The sequence below is a fragment of the Barbus barbus genome (assembly GCF_936440315.1).
Source record: "Barbus barbus genome assembly, chromosome: 46".
Taxonomy (NCBI): domain Eukaryota; kingdom Metazoa; phylum Chordata; class Actinopteri; order Cypriniformes; family Cyprinidae; genus Barbus; species Barbus barbus.
Window position 1 is genome coordinate 16,557,156 of NC_136724.1, and position 23,392 is coordinate 16,580,547.

The window sequence follows — 23,392 nt, forward strand, 5'->3', positions numbered from 1 at the left end:
TAATATTAAAGTACCACACCAAAATCAAAAATAAATTTATAAGGCCACAACATATAATTTTTAAATAAAATGTTTATATCAATAAAAAAAAAGTACAGGATGTACTTGTCAAAAAACCCCAGAGAGAGAAAAAAATAAATAAAAATAATAATATATATATATATATATATAAAATGATAAAATGTTATCCACCATGGTAGAATTTACTTAGAAAAATTTCTAAGAAAACCGAGGCAATGGAAAATAGAAAAACTGTTTATTGTTGTATTGCACCAGCTGTCAAAATAAGGTTCCTGCCATGACCGAGGCTACATCTTTCAAACACAAATAAAGACCAGAAACTGTTGATCACATCAGGTATACATATGAGCCATTGCTAAACCTTTTTAATGTGCTGAGATATTATATAAAATATGGGAAACTTTCTTTTTCAAGACGTAAGAAAAAACTCAATGACTATGTTTGTTCTTGCTCTGATATTGTGATATAGAATAAACATTTAACATTTCTTAAAATAATTAATCATAAATAATTACAATAGTTTCCATCAATACATGAAGTGTAGGCGAACAACTGTTGTTGAAAAGAGTTTCAGTGAACAGATTGATGGCACAAAGTTCTGTTGAACTAAATATAAAAAATGGTCATAGGTATCAGTGACCTGCTGTGACCGCCATGTGATTCCAGGTCACTGAAAAGGTCATATGCCTGGCTGATCCTGAATGAGGAGGTTATTTAATTTAATGACAGTGTTTGCAAAGTCCACTAGTTCTACGAAGTCTGAAGTGATTATATTGACCCCATCTGCACCTGGCTTTTGTGCCTCGACCCACGTCATTATGGTTGGAAGGTTCCTGTGAGAGAAACAACAGAATAAAGATGTAAGAATAGACATGTAGGATACAACATTCAAATAAATTATGTTCTTTTTCTTTCTATTAATCAAAGAATCCTGAAAAAATGTAATGGCATACAGAAAAATATTAAGCACAACATTCTGAAGGATGTGACATGTGACAGTGAAGACTGGAGTAATGATGCTGAAAATTCAGCTTTGCCATCACAGTAATAAATGACATTTTAAACTATATTAAAAAAAACAGTTATTTTAAATCTTTCACAACATTACTGATTTTACTGTATTTTTGATCTAATAAATACAGCCTTGATAAACATGACAGATCGTACCAATCACTTTTGAATGGTAGTCTAAAAATTGGCATAAATGCATGTATAATCAATGCGATAAATCTTAACACGTCTTCAGGGAGCTGTGAAAGTATTAGCAATCACTGTGTTAATTCTATTTCAGGTCAGCCGAGTCAGCTCTGAATAGAAATAAACTTCCCAAGCTCCATAGTCATCTACAACAGCAGCCCGGACAAAACCAGGAAATGGGAAGCTCAGACTGTGTTTATCCTGGAATAATAGACAATCCAACTTCCACACTCAGGCAGAATTAAACTGCTTCCTCCGAGACAGCTGTCTCACTAGGATGTCCGCTAAGACACAGCATAAGGCTCCATACGTCTGTCGGTCAGTATATGTGCCAATATGTCCTATTAATTCAGACAGTCTAACATCAAAGGCTATACTCAAAAGAGCACATGATATATAGTTTGGAAACTATATGTACACAATATACAAATGTTCTATATGCATAGATCAAAAGGTGTATTTCAACAGGCCTGGGAATTTTTAAGAGGGGCCCCTTCATCCTGGCCCAATTTGTAGACTGGGACCTTAGTGGACCACTGCATTTGTTCTCAAGAAAAGGTTCCTCAGACCCCACTTACCAAATTTGCAGTGTTGTTGGGGCTGCCACCTAGTGGATGATTTTAAAATTATTCTAACACTGTAAGGCACTGGTCTCAAACTCAATTCCTGGAGGGACACAGCTCTGCACAGTTTAGCTCCAACCCTAATCAAACACACCTGATCCAGCTAATCAAGCTCTTCAGTATCACTAGAAACTTCCAAGCAGGTGTGATTTGGAGCTGGTTGGAGCTAAACTGTGCAGAGCTGCGGCGCTCCAGGAACTGAGTTTGAGACCAATGCTGTAAGGGAACTAATATTATATATATATATATACACACACACACACACACACACATGTTGGTTTTTGTGGTTTATGGGGACTCTCCATAGGCGTAATGGTTTTTATACTGAACAAACTGTGTGTGCTATTGCCCTACACCAACCCTACACCTAAACTTAGCCCTCGCAGGAGACTTTGTGCATTTTTAGATAAAAAAAAAACACCATTTAGTATGTTTTTTTAAGCCTTTTGAATTACGGGGACATAGGCAGTGTCCTCATAAACCACCTTCATATTGTAATAACTCTGTCATACCCATGTCATTATACAAATTTGTGTCCTCATAAACCACATAAACATGCACACACACACACACACACACAGGTGCATTTTAAAAAAATTGAATATCGTGAAAAAAGTAATTTTTTTTGGTAACATTTAAAAAAAGTGAAACTTTCATATATTCTAGATTCATTACATGTAAAGTAATAATTTTGCTTACAGCTCATGAAAGTAAAAAATCCTGTCTCTCAAAATATGAATATTTACATTTGAGTTTTATTAAATGACCATCCCTACAGTATAAATTCCGGGTATCTCTTGTTCTTTGTAACCACAATAATGGGGAAGACTGCTGACCTGGCAATGGTCCAGAAGACAATCATTAATCAAAGACACCCTCCACAAAGATGGTAAGTCACAGAAGGTCATTACTGAAAGGGGTGGCTGTTCATAGAGTGCTGTATCAAAGTTGACTGGAAAGAAGAAATTAGGTTTTCTGCTTTAATTTTATTGAAATTTTGTATTTGTCATTTTTATTACGTTTTTTTTTTTAAATATGGTTTTACATTTTAATTTGTTTGAGGTATCAAAAATGTTGTATGGTTTTAGTTTTTAGTTAATTATAATAACTCTGATACACACACATACATGGATAAATATATATATATATATAAACAATTTATTCTAGCTTCATGCATTCTTTTTTAAACACTCGAATGAGGGTAAGTTTCATAAATAAAAAAAATAAAGAAATAAACAACATTTTGAACAAAAAGCTGAAAAAAATAATATGAGTTGGATTCAGAATGATAATCAAAATGCAGATGGAGTCAATCAACACCCCAAAGCTTGACAGTCATTATTACCTCTTCAATGGTGACATTTTATTCCATAATGTTACACAGTTTTGATGCTGTTTTATATCTGATGATCGTGTCAGATTCATAGAGTCAGATTGCATGTGGAAGCATCTGTTGTTTAGGTTTCTTCTTCGGTGTGTTTTTTGGAAATTCTTTACAGAAGATGTGTACTAGCACCCCTTACCATATAGCAATGAAAACACGGACTCTAGGAGCACAAATATAGCTCAAGTATATATACTTAAATGTCATTTTAAGTATATTTCTGAGAAATACATAAAGCCCATTTCTGAGAAGTACATAAAAAGTAGACTAAAAGGACACTTTCCTATTTTTATACTAATAGCACACTTGAATAAACTTGTATAAGTGTACTCACTTCTCCACCAGGTAGTTTCTTAGCCCCCGTACCAGGCCTCTGGCGATGGTCTTGACACGTGGGGTTAAAATGGCTTGAGAGACATGAAAGCTGCCGTATTTGGCTCGTTCACCCAGAGTCGTCTCCAGGAACTGGATGAGCTTGGTGGTGTCTGTGGTATTGGCCCAGGGGGCGGGAATTTTACTACCAGGCCACATCACAGGACAGCCCTGAGCAGATGGATGGTGGTAGAACACTAGGACCTGTAAAATCAAACACAAATGCCAGAGACTGAATGAGCCATTATTCTACATTGACATGGTGGGTGCTAATGATGATGATAGTATTATTAGTGGTACTTTCAAAATACTTGCTGTAGCGCATATTTAGAACAATCCACATGGAAAAATTAAACTTCGATACACACATTTTGAGCAACAGTCAAAACTGGAATCATCCAAATTATTAAAGGGATGATCCACCCAAAAATGAAAATTCTGTAACACTTTATTTTGATGGTCCCCTTTAGACATATTATTGTTGACTATAAGTAACTTTACAGTCTACTAAAACTCTACTAATTGTCTGATGAGTTAGATGACATGCAATTGCAAAATCAACAGAATTCCTAAATTGAACCATCAAAGTAAAGTTTAACTGAACGTTCTGTCATCATTTACTCATCCTCATGTTATTCCAAACATGTATGACTCTTTCCTCTGCTGAACACAAAGAAGACATTTGGAAAAATGTTGGTAACCAAACAGGTTTAGTTCCCATTGACTTCCATTGTGTTTTTTTTTTAATCTTCTTTTACATTTTCCACACAAAAAAGAAAGTCATACAAATTTACAACTAAATTTTAAAAGATGAGTTTTCATTTTACGATGAACTGTTGCTTTAAGGAAACTCCACTCTTCTTTTTATTGGTTCAATGTTGATGAAATTGACATAAGTTGTAGCCGAAAGGTGAAAAACCTTGAAACAGAATCAAAAGAATTCATATAAATGAATTACAAATAAACTCGTTAAACAACCACTGCTGTCATTCTGATTCTTTGTATCTATTTTTAACATACAGCATTGTTCAATTGTAGATTTAACGATCGGCTTTTAGTCGCATATATGAACTTCAGTGATAAACAATATTCTGTCGTCACTCGATCAAATACAATCAAAAATAAGCAAATCAATACACTCACAACTTAACAACATTGATATTTGCAGCACTGAACTATTTTAGTCATCATCTGAACTTTATAGTTAAGCGATGAACAGATAAACACAGGAAACCCCGCAGATCTCTCCGTGCCGAACACAAACACATATGCTGCATCACAAACCGTTTCGGGATCTGCCGCTACATCAGCCACATCCTTTCGTTTACCGAATCGAAATTAAAGTTCTCACCGGCCCCATTCCGGGATATGAGGATGGTTTGGATGTTTGTGCACTTTCTTTGCGTCCAGCTTTAGGTTTCGGCAGAGAAGTTGCGTCCGTCTCATCTCACGCGACAACAGAATTTTTTTCTTTTCTTTATTTTCCACCCCTCACTCAGATTCGCTGACGAATTATTATTATTAATATGTATATATTTTATATTTTTTGAATATATTTTATATATATTTTTCCATTTCTCTCAGTTTGACTTGACAGTAAGTAACCACTCAAAACACCCAAGAAACCACTTTACAATGTGGTAAAACCATTCATCTTAGCAACCACTCACAACAGCCCCCAAAAAAGCATTTCATTACAGTTTTGACTACTAACAATATTCAGAGGCCCCATGACTTTTCCAATTTTTGCGATTTACTAGGCCATAACCATGTATATTTTCTTATATTTTCAAAATGTAGAAATCTATTTGAACCTCAAACATGGAACCAAGACTCTGAAAAATGACTCAAACATTTATGACCTTGGTTCACCACCTTTTCAGTTACTAATCAGAACACCATGTTGATTTGCATGTCATCTTAATCAGTTATGTCCACAAAGACTAATATGAGAATCTGTTCAACTGAAAGTGTTCACAAATAGAGTGCTCAAATGGGATGTTGGTGTCCAGTTTTTGCCATTTGTACAATTGTCTCTCTCTATCGGAGTAGAGGTGAGACATTAATCCTATGGTGATTAGGGTCAGTATACTGCAGGAATAGCTGACCTCTGGTGCAACACACCACAGACACACAAAGAATCGTCAGACAGAGCCAGGGTTATTAACAACCTAAAAGTGAAACTAAAACTCAAACCAAAAAAGAATTGCCATTATTTGAAATAAAAGTTAACTGAAATAAAATATAAAAGCACATTTATATCAGCTGGTTGCAAAGGTGACACTTCTTATTTTAATTTAGTTTGACTTGGTATACCAAAATAACTAAAGTGAAGTGACATACTGCCAAGTATGGTAACCCATACTCGGAATTCGTGCTCTGCATTTAACCCATCCAACGTGCACACACACAGCAGTGAAGACACACACACCGTGAACACACACCCGGAGCAGTGGGCAGCCATTTATGCTGCAGCGCCCGGGGAACAGTTGGGGGTTCGGTGCCTTGCTCAAGGGCACCTCAGTCGTGGTATTGAGGGTGGAGAGAGCGCTAGACATTCACTCCCCCCACCTACAAACCCTGCCGGCCCGAGACTCGAACCAGCAACCTTTGGATTACGAGTCCAACTCTCTAACCATTAGGCCACGACTGCCCCATAAGTAAAAATTATAAAAGCACAGAACAAAATTACTAAAACTTTAACAAAAATGTGAAGAGTAAATGGAAAGAATTATATTTTATGATAAAAAGCAATAATAGTATCTCAATACTAAAAATATAGCTGCGAGCAGCGATGACGGGCCCAAGCCGTCAGCATACGCCACCCCCGGTGGCATCGATAAAACGGTGCCCAGCGAGCACAAGCATCACAGTAACCCTCTGGCAGTTTGGTTTTAAGGGATACGGCAATTAAAGGGTTAATCCAAACCATCAACTCTGTGAAACACACACACACAGAACAACATATAAAACTTTAAATTCTATGAAAATATATTTTTCATTGGTAGTTGATGTTAGTTAATGCATTTACTAATGCTAACAAATGAGAAATTATTATAGTTACCAAAGGTTTTAATGATTTATAAGCATTTTTTAATGATTTATTTTTCCATTAACTAAAATGAATAATTTTTTCTAACACAAATGAATAAAGTAAAAAATATATTGTTAATATTTAATGTTATTTGTGAATTAACCAATGTTAAAAAACAACATTATTTAACTGTTGTTAATTTACATCATTAATAAATATATACCATTTAATGTTGAAATCAATGTTTTAATGTTTAAAATCAATTCCAAAATGTGTTAATATATTAAATTTTTAAGTTTTATCTTTTGAACATGACTATTTTTCTAATATTAAAAATATTTTGTTCATTGTTAGTTCATTGTAAATTCATACTATCAATGAAGAATTAACATGCTGTAAAAAATATATTTTTCATTGTTAGTTCATGTTAATTAATGCATTCCCTACTGTTAACAAATGAGACTCAATTATAAAGTGTTATCAAAACCTTTAATGCTTTAAGCATTTTTTAAGGATTTTATTGAGAAGTTTAAACAGACTCTCTCTCTCTCTCTCTCTCTCTCTCTCTCTCTCTCTCTCTCTCCCCTCCACACTCACTGAACTCACACAGTCAGTCACTCACCCAGTCACCTACCGCACACATTAGAAGCACAGTGACAGGATATCTCTGATAAGTTTTAAAATTTTCTTCTCGCCATAGTGTACTGTAAATTCATGGAATTAATCACATATCCTCAGACTGTCTTGTTCTGTGTTTGGTGTGAATTTGTGGTTTCTGCTTGGAGGTGTATGAATTTGTTTACAGCCCGTTTTGAAAAAAAAAAACACATAAAAAAAAAAAAGCCGACTTCCTGTTGGTCGTAGCTAATGTCTGTAAATTAGAAAGTTGTCCGGCTTAATGTGAACAATTTATGTACCAAGTTTGGTGTCTGTAGCTATCATTATATATATATAATCATTAATAATTATATTCCATTTAATGTTGATCAATATTAATTCCAAAATGTGTTAATATATTATTAAATTTTAAAGTTTCTCTTTTGAACATGACTATTTTTCTAACATTAAAAATATTTTGTTCATTGTTAGTTCATTGTAAGTTCATACTATCAATGAAGAATTAACATGCTGTAAAAAATTATATTTTTCATTGTTAGTTCATGTTAATTAATGCATTCCCTACTGTTAACAAATGAGACTTAATTATAAAGTGTTATGAAAACCTTTAATGCTTTATAAGCATTTTTTAAAGATTTAAAAAAAAACAGACCCTCTCTCTCTTTCTCTCTCTCACCCAGCTCCTCAATCCACACAGTCACTCACACCCCACCCCACCCCCACCCCCTCACTCAGCTGCAGGCTGACAGGGAACTCTCACTCATAGAAGCATTGTAACAACTGTCTGATAGTTTTTAAATTTTCTCCTCTGCATAGTGTATTGTAAATTCATGAAATTAATCACATATCGTCAGACTGTATTGTTCTGTGTATGTAATTTTTTATGAAGTGTTTGGAAGCTGCTCTTAAAAGATAAAAAAAAAAAAAAATCAATTTTTTACTGTAACTTTAATAAATTGCCATTAAATCATCGTTCAAGATATCCTAAATCCGTCCGCAATTTAGCATCTTCAGTATTTTGGCATCATGAGAAAAAATGTTTGGTGTGATTTACGTGTTTCTGCTTTGAGGAGTATGAATTTGTTTACAGCCCGTTTTAAAAAAAACCCCACATTAAAATAAATATAGCCGACGTCCTGTTGGTCGTAGCTAATGACTGTAAATTAGAAAGTTGTCCGGATTAATAAGAACAATTTATGTACCGAGTTTGGTGTCTGTAGCTAAAACTAACCCCCCCATTTTTGACAAAAGGTGGCGCTATAGAGTGCCTCTTCCACGCCCGTTTATGAGGTTTTTCCAGTGTCTAACTATCATTAATACTCATATGTGTGTTGAGTTTCATGACATTCTAAACATGTTATCTGCCTCAAAATCACCAGAAACGAATTTTCAACTTTGACACGTTGCCATGGCAACATAAGTTTAGATATCAATATTCCCTTCACAGTTTTACATCGGCCGTGTTTTGACATTATTCTGGTGAAGTTTGAAGCAAATCGAGTAAAAATAAGATGCTGAATTCAAAGCATTTTGAAAACGACACACTTCCTGCAGCCAGTTGGTGGCGCTATAACTTTCAGTCATTATAGTCACATCTATCCGATCGGCATCATACAACGAACAAATCACTGAAGTTTGATCAACATCATACAATGTATGTGGACGTTATTAGGCATTTCCTGGGTCTCATTTTTCGCCATAACTTCATCGCCTCGCCACGGGCAAACCGTTCGACATATCAAAAATATCTTCGCAATTTAGCGTCCCCAATGTCTTGAGATCATGTTCACCGAGTTTGGTGGCAATCGTATGGAAATCCTCAGAGGAGTATATCAAATTCCAGAGCATGCGCTTTTTAAACAGCCCTGAATAGCCGACTTCCTGTTGGGCGGAGCCTAAGACATGCTGCGCGGAAGTTGTTCAGCTCAATGAGTTCTATATGTGTACCGAGTTTCATATGAATACGTGCAAGTATGTGTGAGCTATACATCAAGCTTTCTGACAATTTTCCAGGGGGCGCCGTAGAGCCCCTGTGCCACGCCCGGGTCCCAGCCTCAGCGGCGTCCTAATGGCCGCAGGTTCCAATGTGCGTGCCAATTTTCAAGAGTTTTCGGGCACGTTAAGGCCCCCAAAAGTGCCCGGATGATTGAAATAAAAAATAAAAAAAAAAAAAAAAATAAAAAAAATAATAATCCTTAGAAGAACAATAGGGCCCTGCGCCTTACTGGCTTGGGCCCTAAATATAGCTGCGAGCAGCGATGACGGGCCCAAGCCGTCAGCATACGCCACCCCGGTGGCATCGATAAAACGGTGCCCAGCGAGCACAAGCATTACAGTAACCCTCTGGCAGTTTGATTTTAAGGGATACGGCAATTAAAGGGTTATTCCAAACCATCAACTCTGTGAAACACACACACACAGAACAACATATAAAACTTTAAATTCTGTGAAAATATATTTTTCATTGGTAGTTGATGTTAGTTAATGCATTTACTAATGCTAACAAATGAGAAATTATTATAGTTACCAAAGGTTTTAATGATTTATAAGCATTTTTTAATGATTTATTTTTCCATTAACTAACATGAATAATTTTTTCTAACACAAATGAATAAAGTAAAAAATATATTGTTAATATTTAATGTTATTTGTGAATTAACCAATGTTAAAAAACAACATTATTTAACTGTTGTTAATTTACATCATTAATAAATATATACCATTTAATGTTGATCAAAATCAATTCCAAAATGTGTTAATATATTATTACATTTTAATGTTTTATCTTTTGAACATGACTATTTTTCTAATATTACAAATATTTTGTTCATTGTTAGTTCATTGTAAGTTCATACTATCAATGAAGAATTAACATGCTGTAAAAAATATATTTTTCATTGTTAGTTCATGTTAATTAATGCATTCCCTACTGTTAACAAATGAGACTTAATTATAAAGTGTTATCAAAACCTTTAATGCTTTATAAGCATTTTTTAAGGATTTTATTGAGATGTTTAAACAGACCCTCTCTCTCTCTCCCTCTCTCTCTCCCCCTCCACACTCACTGAACTCACACAGTCAGTCACCCACCGCAAACATTAGAAGCACAGAGACAGGACATCTCTGATAGTTTTTAAATTTTCTCCTCCGCATAGTGTATTGTAAATTCATGAAATTAATCACATATCCTCAGACTGTATTGTTCTGTGTATGTAATTTTTTATGAAGTGTTTGGAAGCTGCTCTTAAAAGAAAAAAAAAAAGAAAAGTTTTCTCTTTTTTACTGTAACTTTAATAAATTGCCATTAAATCATCGTTCAAGATATCCTAAATCCGTCCGCAATTTAGCATCTTCAGTATTTTGGCATCATAAGAAAAAATGTTTGGTGTGATTTACGTGTTTCTGTTTGGAGGAGCATGAATTTGTTTACAGCCCGTTTAAAAACAAAACCCACATTAAAATAAATATAGCCGACTTCCTGTTGGTCGTAGCTAATGACTGTAAATTAGAAAGTTGTCCGGATTAATAAGAACAATTTATGTACCGAGTTTGGTGTCTGTAGCTATCATTATATATATATATATATATATAAACATTAATAATTATATACCATTTAATGTTGATCAATATTAATTCCAAAATGTGTTAATATATTATTACATTTTAAAGTTTATCTTTTGAACATGACTATTTTTCTAACATTAAAAAGATTAATAAATGCTTTAAAAAAATTGTTCTTTGTTAGTTCATACTATCATGGAAGAATTAACATGCTGTAAAAATATATTTGTCATTGTTAGTTCACGTTAATTAATGCATTTCCTAATGTTAAGAATTGAGACCTTATTTAATGATTTATAAGCATTTTTTAAAGATTTTAAAAAACAGACCCTCTCTCTCTCTTTCTCTCTCTCACCCAGCTCCTCAATCCACACAGTCACTCACACCCCACCCCACCCCCACCCCTCACTCAGCTGCAGTGACAGGAGCTCTCACTCAGAGGCAGGCTGGCAGGGAGCTCTCACTCAAAAGCAGCTCTGATAGTTTTTAAATTTTCTCCTAAGCATAGTGTATTGTAAATTCATGAAATTAATCACATATTCTCAGACTGTATTGTTCTGTGTATGTAATTTTTTATGAAGTGTTTGGAAGCTTCTCTTAAAAGATACAAAAAAAATATATATATCTTTTTTACTGTAACTTTAATAAATTGCCATTAAATCATCGTTCAAGATATCCTAAATACGTCCGCAATTTAGCATCTTCAGTATTTTGGCATCATGATAAAAAATGTTTGGTGTGATTTCCGTGTTTCTGCTTGGAGGAGTATTAATTTGTTTACAGCCCGTTTTTAAAAAAAACCCACATTAAAATAAATATAGCCGACTTCCTGTTGGTCGTAGCTAATGACTGTAAATTAGAAAGTTGTCCGGATTAATTAGAACAATTTATGTACCGAGTTTGGGGTCTGTAGCTAAAACTAACCCCCCAATTTTTGACAAAAGGTGGCGCTATAGAGTGCCTCTTCCACGCCCGTTTATGAGCTTTTTCCAGTGTCTAACTATCATTAAAATGGATATGTGTGTTGAGTTTCATGACATTCTAAACATGTTATCTGCCTCAAAATCACCAGAAACGAATTTTCAACTTTGACACGTTGCCATGGCAACATAATTTTAGATATCAATATTCCCTTCACAGTTTTACATCGGCCGTGTTTTGACATTATTCTGGTGAAGTTTGAAGCAAATCGAGTAAAAAGAAGATGCTGAATTCAAAGCATTTTGAAAACGACACACTTCCTGCAGCCAGTTGGTGGCGCTATAACTTTCAGTCATAATAGTCACATCTATCCGATCGGCATCATACAACGAACAAATCACTGAAGTTTGATCTACATCATACAATGTATGTGGACGTTATTAGGCATTTCCTGGGTCTCATTTTTCGCCATAACTTCATCGCCTCGCCACGGGCAAACCGTTCGACATATCAAAAATATCTTCGCAATTTAGCGTCCCCAATGTCTTGAGATCATGTTCACCGAGTTTGGTGGCAATCGTATGGAAATCCTCAGAGGAGTATATCAAATTCCAGAGCATGCGCTTTTTAAACAGCCCTGAATAGCCGACTTCCTGTTGGGCGGAGCCTAAGACATGCTGTGCGGAAGTTGTTCGGCTCAATGAGTTCTATATGTGTACCGAGTTTCATATGAATACGTGCAAGTATGTGTGAGCTATACATCGTGTTTTCTGACAATTTTCCAGGGGGCGCCGTAGAGCCCCTGTGCCACGCCCGGGTCCCAGCCTCAGCGGCGTCCTAATGGCCGCAGGTTCCAATGTGCGTGCCAATTTTCGAGAGTTTTCGGGCACGTTAAGGCCCCCAAAAGTGCCCGGATGATTGAAATAAAAAATAAAAAAAAAAATAAAAAAAAAAAAAATAATAATCCTTAGAAGAACAATAGGGCCCTGCGCCTTACTGGCTTGGGCCCTAATAACACTGGGCACAAAAAAATGGTAATAAAACATTTAAAACCAAGTTTGGTATTACAGTAAAAAGTAAACCCACACAAAAATTACAATTATTGCCATATCTCATTTATAGTGAGATGATGCAAACACAGATATTTTTTTTTTGACAACAAACTAATAATTAAAAAAATATTTTCTTTATCAATGGAATCTAGCCAGAAGCAGCATGTGTATGAGTTTGTGTACTGACGCTGTGAGACAGAACTAGCATGTGTGTCGGTAACAAGAAAAACATGATGTTTTCCAGTTTTTGACAGCTGTTTTTAGATTAGTTTCAGTATGACTGATCACATAATCACTATGACAAAGGCTTGGATCTGTTTTAAAGTGTTAAAAAGTAAACCTCTCATAATCAGTGTCTCTGTTTTTGAGTGTCACTGTTTTTCCTCCATCTAAAGGGCACTAACTGTTATCTCAAGTTCTCACAGAGGTACTTTAGGTGTTTATTTAGATATCATGCAGATTAATCACTGACCTAAAACCATCTGCGCACCAACACTTTCCATTAACGTAAAGCCATTATTATTATCATCAGATTGTGTCATGACATCCAGAGCTCACCTGGTACCTGTTCTCCCACAGATAGTTCAGAGTGATGTCCTCCACCACATCAGTCTTGCAGAGCTTGTGACCAAACACGTCCTTCAGCATCTTGATTAGGTAATGATGATGCTCCTCGCACATTGCATAATGATGGTTAAAGTCTAAAAAAACAACCTCTTTCTTGTGTAGGTTCAAAAAATTGTTAATGTCATTGAGGCCATCACATACTTTGTGTCCAAACAGCCCGTGTATAAAGTATATCTCGTGGCCTGGTTCTCCTGGTTTGGAGGAAACACGCAGGTCGAAATAGCGTATTCCTCCTTCGAGCTGTTCCCTAAAGGTGAGGTTCTGGGTCATGGACCACTTCTTCATCACCTTCTTTGCCAGGAAGCGGAATATCGCAGCCAGGTGCTTCACATATGTTTTCTGGTCTGGACCGACTGGAGCTTGCTCATCCACCCAGAAGCTGAAGGAATCATGAGAGCCTATAGAGCAAGCATAAAGGCAGCATCAAGACAAAGACATCAAGACAGTTCTACAGTCCATTTAGCCACATATTATGTCATGACTACAAGTTCTTTATTAGATAAAATGGGTTTTACTTCAGAAACATGCTCACACTGTACACAAAACACCCCAGACACCTATCTTCACGCCTTGTGGCATTGCACCCCAGTTAAAGAATTTTGGGAAAATGTTACTGAGTCACTATCCAACCATATGGGATGTCACATATGGTACCTTGTATCGTCAACCTGTACCAGCTTTGGCCTGGTTTTCTTGCCTCTGGCAGGTTCAGCACTACATGCCTTGTTTCTTTTAATGCATCACTAGACGGTATACATACATCTATTTTAAAACAAGCAAGGGAAGAGGAGAGAGGAGGAAGGAGAGGGAGGAGAAGAGGAAAAAAAAATGCATACATGTATATCAGACACACACAGGGTAAGTGGGACGTGAGCATGGGGGCCTGGGCTTTGCACTGGGCTGGCTCCACATTGCACGTCACACTTTTTTAATGCATCATACACTTAACAATACATATACAGTACATATGTAAGGTAAACATGGCATGTGAGTGGCGGCCGGGCGTGAGACTTTGGTCCTTGTGCCCTGCAGCTCCTCTCCTAGATGGCTCGTCCTGGGCCTAAATGCCCCAGATGCAGCCTTACAATATCTTACCCTTTTTAGCTTTATTATTATTATTATTTTCTCTCTATTATTAATATTATTATTATTTTGTTATTAATACTATGATTACTACCATTATTATTATTACTATTTTGTCCTCTTTCTAATCCTCCAACTTTCCCCACATTTATTTATTTATTTATTTTTTTTAGTTAATTACTATCGTCTAATTTTTGTTATTAATGTTACTATTATTATTATTATTACTGTTATCATTACTGTTGTACTTTATTTTTTTTTTATTAATTTATTTAATTTTAAATTTTTTTGTTTAGTTATACTTCCAACCCCAACACCCAGTCACACACACACACACACACACACACACACACACTCATACTCACACAAACCATGTTGGCTGTCATGTATGTTTTGTTGACCCTGGTTACTCTGTATTTGATTTGTCACCTGTAAATAGCATGTTTGTTTGCATAATAAAAAAAATAATAAAAAAATGAATGAATGTAATATTAAATAGATACTACTACTAACAACAACAACAATGAATAATGATAAATAATCAAAATATAAATATATTGTTAATACAGCAAGAAAATGGATACAGGGCTAGAGACAGGCCAAAAAGAAAAATGAAAATAATATGAGAAATAAACTCTGTGCTGTCTTTGCAGTGTAACAAATAATTGCATTAGAATTAAATAGCTATAAATGGGAAATAATACCTCGTTTTACTTTTACCCACACTTTAATATTTAATTTAATTTCAGTTAAATGTCAAAAAGGAAAAGAGGTTCTCACCAGGAACCGCCAGGTGCTTGAGGGGCATGGATGTGAGGGCAGGGCACAGGGAGCCCATCCAGTCGGCGTTGGAAATGTTTCCTGTGGGCCGCGTCTTCATTTCCACTAGTAAAGCTTTTCAGCTCTAAAATTCACGATGCCAGTTCAACACAGATCCAGGCCAAGCCAATCCAGCAATGCTTGCTATCCCCCGTGAAATCATTACGGTCAATCGGTTCATCAACTCGTGATTTGAATCAAGATAACAATGATTTAGTTATTATAACATCACTGGATGTGTGAGGCAGACTTGCAGATGGAGAGCGAGCTATTCTACAAGGTAATCTTCTTAAATCCAAATTACAATCCTTATCCTCCTCCCCGCTTCCCTGCTGGAGTTTAAACGTCTTGGTCAGGGCTGATTATCACCGCCCTCTCCTTCTCCATTAGACAGGTAACAGATGAGACACTTCACCTTCAGTACTGCAAGTGGATATTGTCATGTTTGAAGAGCATGACAGTCTAGACATTCACTTTTGACTTTCAGCAGTTGGTGCAATGAATAATTAAAATAGTAGAACATTAATGTACTATAAAAAAAACTTTAATTAAATCCTATCTTCAGCATATTTTGGTTTTTGGCACTGCATCGTGCATACAACATAGTGGTTTTGATTCTCAATGACTCACTAAAAGATCACTAAAAAGATTCATTATGTCGGAAGGAGGCAACAAGTGATTGCCTCATTGAATCAATCGCTCAACCAATTCATTTCCAAGTGGACTGAAACATTGCAAGAATTCGATAATGGCCCTGTCCCAAATCGCACCCTAAACCCTCGCTGTCTTCCTCTGAGCCTGCACTTTTATGAGGTAATGCCGCTTTGACTATCGGGTAGAAGTGCATATTGAGTGTGCATAGTGGCCGCAAAGGGGACGCTCACGAGCACCCTTCTGAATGCTAAAATGATGAATGGGACACCCTATGGCAGGGCTGGGCAACTTCGGTCCTGGGGGGCCACAGTCCTTTAGAGTTTAGCTCCAAGCCAAATCAAACACGCCTGCCCTCCACCTTCAGGACCAAAGTTGCCCAGCCTTGCCCTACAGTCTTCTGTACTTAATGGACACGTGCACGTGGCGGACATCCCTTACAAAAATTTACCATGGTTTTATTGTAGTAAATGTATAGAAACCATTGTTTTTTGGCATATCGATTACCATTTGTATAATTTTACTACAAATAGACCTACTATGGTTAATGGTTAGTGTAGCAAAACCATGGTTAATTTCTGGTTACTATGGTTCAACAATAGTAACCATGGTTTTTTGGTTTTATTTGTTGTAAAAACATGGCTAATTTTCATAAGGGATTGCATGTCTGTCTGTAAGACTACAGGTGCACATTAAATTCCATTTGGGACAGGGCTATATGACTGAGAGACTCCAAAATGTGCATCACAAGCGTTTCCAATTCAGTTTTCACTCATCCTTCAACTTGAACTGGAATTTATCAAGGTCAGTAAAAAAGATCAAAAGAAAAACATTTATAACCAAAGCGATTCGCTCACTTAAAAGATTCGTTTAAAAACACAAATTCTTCCTTTACTATACCATCACAGGAGGCTGAAAGGGGAAAAAGCACAATGTGAAAATAAACTGCGATTTAAAATAACAAATGTTTACTTCATTTGAATGTTAGTAAATGGCTCATTAAAATGTTTCAAAAGAGCGTTTTTGCACCCGACTATTTTTTTAAGCAAAGATAAAATAGAAAATAGATTTCATTTTAGATAAAATAGATTTCATTTTAGTTCAATTAAAAGTGTATTACACAGAGCTTCAGTCGAGATCTTATGGTTAGGCTACTTGTAGATTTTGACATGTTTACACTTCCTTGACCAGTAGCCTACTAGTAAGCAAACACACAAGCAAACCGACTTCCTGTGTGACATTTAGTATGTTTGCGTGCGCAGTATAGACTCAGACGGAAAGATGCTCAGATTATCTCGCGGTGTATCATAATTTCTGTGCGTGGGCATGAAGGAAGATTCCCTCCACTAAGTTAATTGTGGACCTAAGACGTGACGTTTTAATATCCTTTGAGCAAACAGCAGTGACTTGCGCTGACACATCGTTCCTCACGCGTGCGATGTGAAACATGGATCATCCAGCGTATCATGGGCCGATAAGCAAACAGAGATGTGAGGAGCTGCTCGGCAAGAAAGGACGGGGTGGAACATACCTCATTCGGGACAGCGAGACCATTCAGGGAGCTCTCTGCCTCTGTGTGTAGTGAGTATTTTTTTCCCCCTGTTCACATTGTTTTTTTTCTTTTTAAAGAAACTAATAACTTTATCAAGGAATTATTCTGGAATAATGTGTTCTTCATGGTGCAATCTCTTCATGTAATTTCCTTGCCACCATCCGATACAAGATGGATACTTCGTGAATGAATGAATGAATTAGAGACTAAAGGATGGATCAAACTGATTTTCTGTTTTATTAGTTTAGTAGCTACCAGAAAAAAGTATTGACAGCTGTTGCGAAAAACATACATCTCACAGCTATCAAATATGGTTCACAGCAGCTCAAATATGGAAAGCAGCTCTTTAGGCTGATATTGATATTGATCATTTTAATATCTGACAGTGTTGAAAAAAGACAGGACTCTTGAGAAACCTTATAAACTGACACGAGTGAGTGATAATAAAATGTAAAACAAATGTATAAAATAAGGATAAAATCAAATGGTTCAGTTGAATTAAGAATATTATACTAATCCTAATTACACTAAAAGTGGCATCTTGTTACTTTCAAAACCGAGGGCAGGTTAATTATTGGAATATATTGAGTTTCTATATCTCAAAAATCAGCGAATTACATTTTTTAATATTTGTTTTATAATTTCTAGAATGTTTATGGGAAATTAAGCAGTGAATGTGTAATTTGTAAACAAGAATTTGTAATTCTTACCTTAAAGTGCATTTCTCATGCCATTATTTTTTCTAAATTGGTCCGGTTTTCAGCCCTGATGATATGTTGCGGTTCAATTTTACCCATTAAAATTTTTGATTTTGTTGGTAATGCTTTGAAACCAGTGATTTTTTACTTGAAATCTTTGGATTTTTTTGTCATTTAGGGTCATGAAAATACCTGCACTCTGTATTTTAGAATGCGCATGTATGTAAAAAGTATAAAGAATTTGGTTATGTCAGTTTCTCAACTACCCTCTATATTTACATTTGGCAGACACGTTTATCCAAAGAAATTGACACGGCATTGAAGTACCATGCTCTACCATTTGATGTTCAGGACAACATTCGGAAGTGCTTTTCTTACTTCTGTTTAAAATCACATGTTCTCATATATCTTTTTTGGATATTTGATAAGAATTAATGTTTAAGATTGCTGTTAATACAATATACTTTGTCTCTTTTTCATTATGGTGAATCCTTTCATAGAATCAGAAACACAATAGATATTTCTTCCTCCAAATTGTATTGACTCTGAAGCGGAACAGCTGTTAAACTATAATAAAGATGCTTTAGGCAAGTTTAACGGTGAAGCAATTGCCAATGCACATTCATAAAAAGGGGAAATGGGCAGCTTCTTTCAGTGGTAAAAAGAGAACTGGTAGATCTTGTAGACTACATAAGTGCACACAGTAGAGACAAAATGTGAAAATATTGCAGTGAAACATGTATACTTCTCAGTATATATTTACACTATAAATTGAACATTCGCAAAGACCCGCCCTCCTTAGTTGCTGTTGCTATCCCCGACAAAGAATTCAGCTCTCACACAACACATCATCTTCTCACGCAGTGAAAAATATAATCGCAGAGCAAAGAGGACACTGACAGCACACCGACAGACAAGACCAGGGGAGTCAAACTCCGTTCCTGAAGGGCCAGAGCCCTGCAGAGTTTAGCTGCAACCCTAATTAAACACACCTGATCCAGCTAATCAAGTCCTTCAGGCTTATTTGAGAACTACATGGTTTGTGTGTTGGAGCAGGGTTGGAACAAAACTCTGCAGGGCTGTGGCCCTCCTGAGTTTGACACCCCTGGACAAGACAAAGCAGGTTACTTCTGATATGAAACAAGGTCTCATGACTCTCAGCTTTCACATTTTGTCATTTTTAAAGAAATTCAAACAATAAATAACATCACCGTTTTGTGGCTCGAGAATGTGTCGTGACTCGTGACAGATCACTGTATTGCCTCAGTTCAAACACGTGAACCAATCGTCTTTTCATATTTACGTAAAGCACGAAATGAACATGAATAAACATCAGAAAGTATTTTATGTCAACCATGAACACACCATTTTTCAAGTTTCAGTTCACCTTAGTTAATCTACTCTCCTGTCTGATTTGTGGTTAAGGCTAGAAGGGATACAGCTACTGCTACTGGGCATGTGCATTTATATTTTACGAGCCGACTATATAACGTGAAACCTATGAAAATGGTTTAACAAAGCACATGGTGCCATAGTTTCATCACTTTAAACTGTTGCAGTGACCATCTTTTTGCAGTAAAGGACCCGTCATAATTTAATGAGTGGGAAGATGACATGAAGTGATGCGAGATTAGCTGCACTGAAAACAGATGTGCGCACATGTGCATATACAGCTCCCGATCAGGGAGAAGTTCACAGGATTTTGTCCACAGAATGATTAGAGTACACGTTTTAACATATCATTTTATTATTTCACACTCAGTATTTTAACTTTAATGCAGCAAGCCATGCATACAGCGCCGGACATGACAGATTTCCTGGTGCGCAAAACAAGTATCCTACTTTAAAGGAATTCCTGAGCTTATTACTGTTACTGTGGCAGCCAACAACAGCACAGCTTAAAGGGATAGTTCACCCAAAAATTCAAATTCTGTCATCATTTACTCACCCTCAGGTAGTTCCAAACCTATATGAATTTCTTTGTTCTGCTGAACACAAAGGAAGATATTTTGAAGAAAGTTTGTAACCAGGCTGTTTTGGGGCACCATTGACTTCCATAGTAAAAAAAAATAATATGGAAGTCAATGGTGCCCCAGAACTGCTCTGTTTCCCTCATTCTTCAGAATATCTTCCTTTTCATATTTGAAATCACCAAAGAAATCTGACAACAACTGTATCATTATTGTTGTTTCTTTTGCTCAAATAGCATTATAAAAAGCTTATTTTTTCAGTCTAGATCAGCATGCGCACGTCTCAGAATGCAGAGCTTCGTGCGATAGAGTGGCTATATTGAGTGTTGCATTTTTCCCCATTCGAAAATATACGAGTGACAAGTCTTGGGTATTCTATAGTCTTTGAGTAAAGTAGCTTTACTTGTTTATTTCTTGTTGGCAACATCTTAACAATCTGTGTGCAGAATGCACTGTAGATAGATGAAAACAAACGAAAAATGTTAAAAGGCTACACTTTGAAAATCTCCAAAAATTCTCATTTGGCCTTACATAGCACCTAATAATAAAAAAAAATGAAGGTAGAACTGAAAGTCTTATCAGCAAATCTAACCAAACATAGCACGACATTTCCTGAAGGTCATTTATGACCTTGATGATACAGATCTTAAGTATACTATAACCATGTTGTATTTTCCTGTAAAAAGCTGTAGAAAGAAGTTTTTTTTTACCATGTATATTTTCAGTGTTTTCGTATAGTCCAGGGTTTTTGCAGGTTTTATGCAGGTAAAATATGCATTTAAAGACTTTTTAAGACCAAGTAAAAAAAAAATAATTAAGGAATAAATGAAATGGAAAACAACACAACAATGGTCTCTAAATATAAATGTCTTGTAGTAGCAATGCTTAAAAATAGCTCTGCTCTCAAAATCTAGAATTTACCGTACCTTCTGATGACACAGCAAAAAAAAAATGAATAAATATTATGTCCTTCATCCGTATTTCTGTCTTGTTTTCCTGTGCAAATGTCCAAAGATTCTTAAATCAAAATACATTTACTTATTCAAAATGACATAAGATGAGAAACTGATTAATTCATGTTCAAGACAAGAACATTTATCTGCCAATGGGCTCAGAAAAAAACAACTTAATTCGTAGGGCCAACAAGTTTTCATACCTCACTTTAATCACAAACTCAATTAATTTTGTCCAGTTTTTCAGAAAACAAGACATCAATTTGAATCTCAAGTAAATCTTGATTTAAGGATGTTTAGATACTGGATAGTATTGGAAAACAAAACAAAAATACTGAAGATATATATATATATATATATATATATATATATATATATATATTTTTTTTTTGCAGTGCATGTGGCATTGCCATGACTTTATGAATTTAAAACCTTTTAGAACTTTTTACACTTTAATTTTTGTAAGGGCAAATTAAAAACTTTTTAAAATAAAAAAAAAAGAAGTTTTTAAGACCCACATCAACCCTGACTATCAAACCCCCAAGGTCATAGTCTGACATAATTCAAGTTTTAAAGTTTATGATTAAATGTAAATGAACCATGTTCACTTAATTAATTATCTATTTACTTATTTATGCACTTTTACAGCAAACAAAAAGTGGTCTATACTTACAGGATCCTCCAAACCCACACTGGATACTTCACTCTACAGGTAGAATAATCTAATCGATTTGCATTGGTTTGCCAACAAATATGATTGATATGAATAAATATATAAATATAAATGAATGAAATTCATTCTAATGTCACAACACAATTTGTTTCAGGCTAGCTCAGGTGTAGAGGAGAAGTTTTTCAAGACGATGAAGGATCTTATTCGTCATTACAAGCAAAAGAATCAAGGACTTGCAACACACTTACGCCGTTCGCTGAAAAGAAAAACGCTGCAAGATCAGCCATTGCAGTGTGCAGAACCACTAGTCCCTAACGAGGAAAATGACTATGAAAGTGAGTGTCAACTGTTACAATTTAAGACATTAGCAATATCAAAGACATTAGCAATATCAGAGACATTACCAATGTCATTACAATGAAACATTATTAGACAATTATAATTAGCAGGAATCAGTCTTGCTGATTTTTTTTTTCTTTTTGACAGAGAATCGAAATATTTCATTTACCCAAATTAACTGTGAACACTTGTTTTTGTCTCTTTCAGATGTTGACTGCTCAGGGGACTATGTTGTTGTTCTGCCGGACTGATTTATTCACAATGTGACATTCTGACTGGATAATTGGATCAGCTAATATGAACGATATAGATGTGCTATTACAGTTTCCGAGAACTTTCTGGCCATTTTCCACCTCAAATATGGCAAATGCACGTGGAATCTTATTACTTGAATCACATTTTAGCATGGGCATGTTTTTGTGCATGGAAATTGCATACATTGAGAATGTACATGGTGTGAATTTTATTCTGCTGTGGAACAAAGAGGTAATTACAACCTTTCATCTCACAATTAAAAAAAAAATTAGAATTGCAAGAAATAAACTCAGAATTCCGGGTTTATTACATAGTTCTCAGAGTCTATACCTCACAATTCTGAGTTTATATCATGCATGCAGTTCTGAAGAAATGAGAATTGTGACAAAAAGGTCAGAATTGTGAGATGTAAACTAAGAAATGTAAGGAAAAATGTCAAAATTGTGACAAAGTCGCAATTACCTTTTTTTATTATTATTATTTTTTATTCTGTGGCAGAAATAAGCTTTCATAGGATTTTGGTGTCATTTGTTACAAATTATAGTATCATCATAATCATTTGAGTGAACAGTTCATTAACATGGTTTTCAGAATGTCTTGGTATTTGGGATTGCTTTAATGACAAATGATTTAATGTACAGAGGAGTTCACATGGTCACTGTCACATGCTTGATTTAGGGTCCTAAAATAGTGCAAAATATTAAATATTTATTTTACAACATTCTAGAAATTCTAAAACTTCGTTTTAGATTTTTAATGTGGCATTGTATGTACAGTTTATAAATATAATCTAATTTTGTCTATAATAATGTATGTAAATGTAGTAATGTATGTAAAAGTCTATAATAAAATATGTAAATTGGTTATTATTATTCATATTATTCAGTATGAATGGGCTGTCTTTAGGTTTTAACATGTGAAGAGTTTATTTGCAAAAACAGATAACATCAAAAAACATGTTTTTTATTATGTTATCATGTTTTTATTAT

At 35.4% G+C, this 23,392-nt stretch overlaps 2 protein-coding genes across 2 annotated transcripts; one reads left to right on the forward strand and one right to left on the reverse strand.

The window, feature by feature from the left end:
* Window positions 1–239: 239 nt before the first annotated feature.
* LOC306865093 (PI-PLC X domain-containing protein 2-like) lies at window positions 240–15,598 on the reverse strand. Its single transcript, XM_079409461.1, has 4 exons — window positions 15,274–15,598; window positions 13,342–13,808; window positions 3,560–3,801; window positions 240–854 (listed from the first exon to the last, which is right to left on the reverse strand). The coding sequence occupies exons 1-4, from the start codon at window positions 15,371–15,373 to the stop codon at window positions 701–703; spliced, it is 963 nt and encodes a 320-aa protein (XP_079265587.1). The 5' UTR covers window positions 15,374–15,598; the 3' UTR covers window positions 240–700.
* Window positions 15,599–17,187: 1,589 nt separating this feature from the next.
* On the forward strand, window positions 17,188–23,268 carry LOC306864683 (SH2 domain-containing protein 1B-like). Its single transcript, XM_079408842.1, has 4 exons — window positions 17,188–17,544; window positions 21,785–21,848; window positions 21,964–22,144; window positions 22,356–23,268. The coding sequence occupies exons 1-4, from the start codon at window positions 17,411–17,413 to the stop codon at window positions 22,397–22,399; spliced, it is 423 nt and encodes a 140-aa protein (XP_079264968.1). The 5' UTR covers window positions 17,188–17,410; the 3' UTR covers window positions 22,400–23,268.
* The last annotated feature ends 124 nt before the right edge of the window (window positions 23,269–23,392 follow it).

Excerpts from the sequence above, each read along its gene's own strand:
- LOC306865093 (XM_079409461.1), bottom strand. The coding sequence starts at position 15,373 with ATGAAGACGCGGCCCACAGGAAACATTTCCAACGCCGACTGGATGGGC. Across the intron at positions 13,809-15,273 it reads CAAGCACCTGGCGGTTCCTG|GCTCTCATGATTCCTTCAGC; the intron begins GTGAGAACCTCT and ends CTTGCTCTATAG. Across the intron at positions 855-3,559 it reads AGAAACTACCTGGTGGAGAA|GAACCTTCCAACCATAATGA; the intron begins GTGAGTACACTT and ends TTTCTCTCACAG.
- LOC306864683 (XM_079408842.1), top strand. The coding sequence starts at position 17,411 with ATGGATCATCCAGCGTATCATGGGCCGATAAGCAAACAGAGATGTGAG. Across the intron at positions 21,849-21,963 it reads CTGGATACTTCACTCTACAG|GCTAGCTCAGGTGTAGAGGA; the intron begins GTAGAATAATCT and ends AATTTGTTTCAG. Across the intron at positions 22,145-22,355 it reads CGAGGAAAATGACTATGAAA|ATGTTGACTGCTCAGGGGAC; the intron begins GTGAGTGTCAAC and ends TGTCTCTTTCAG.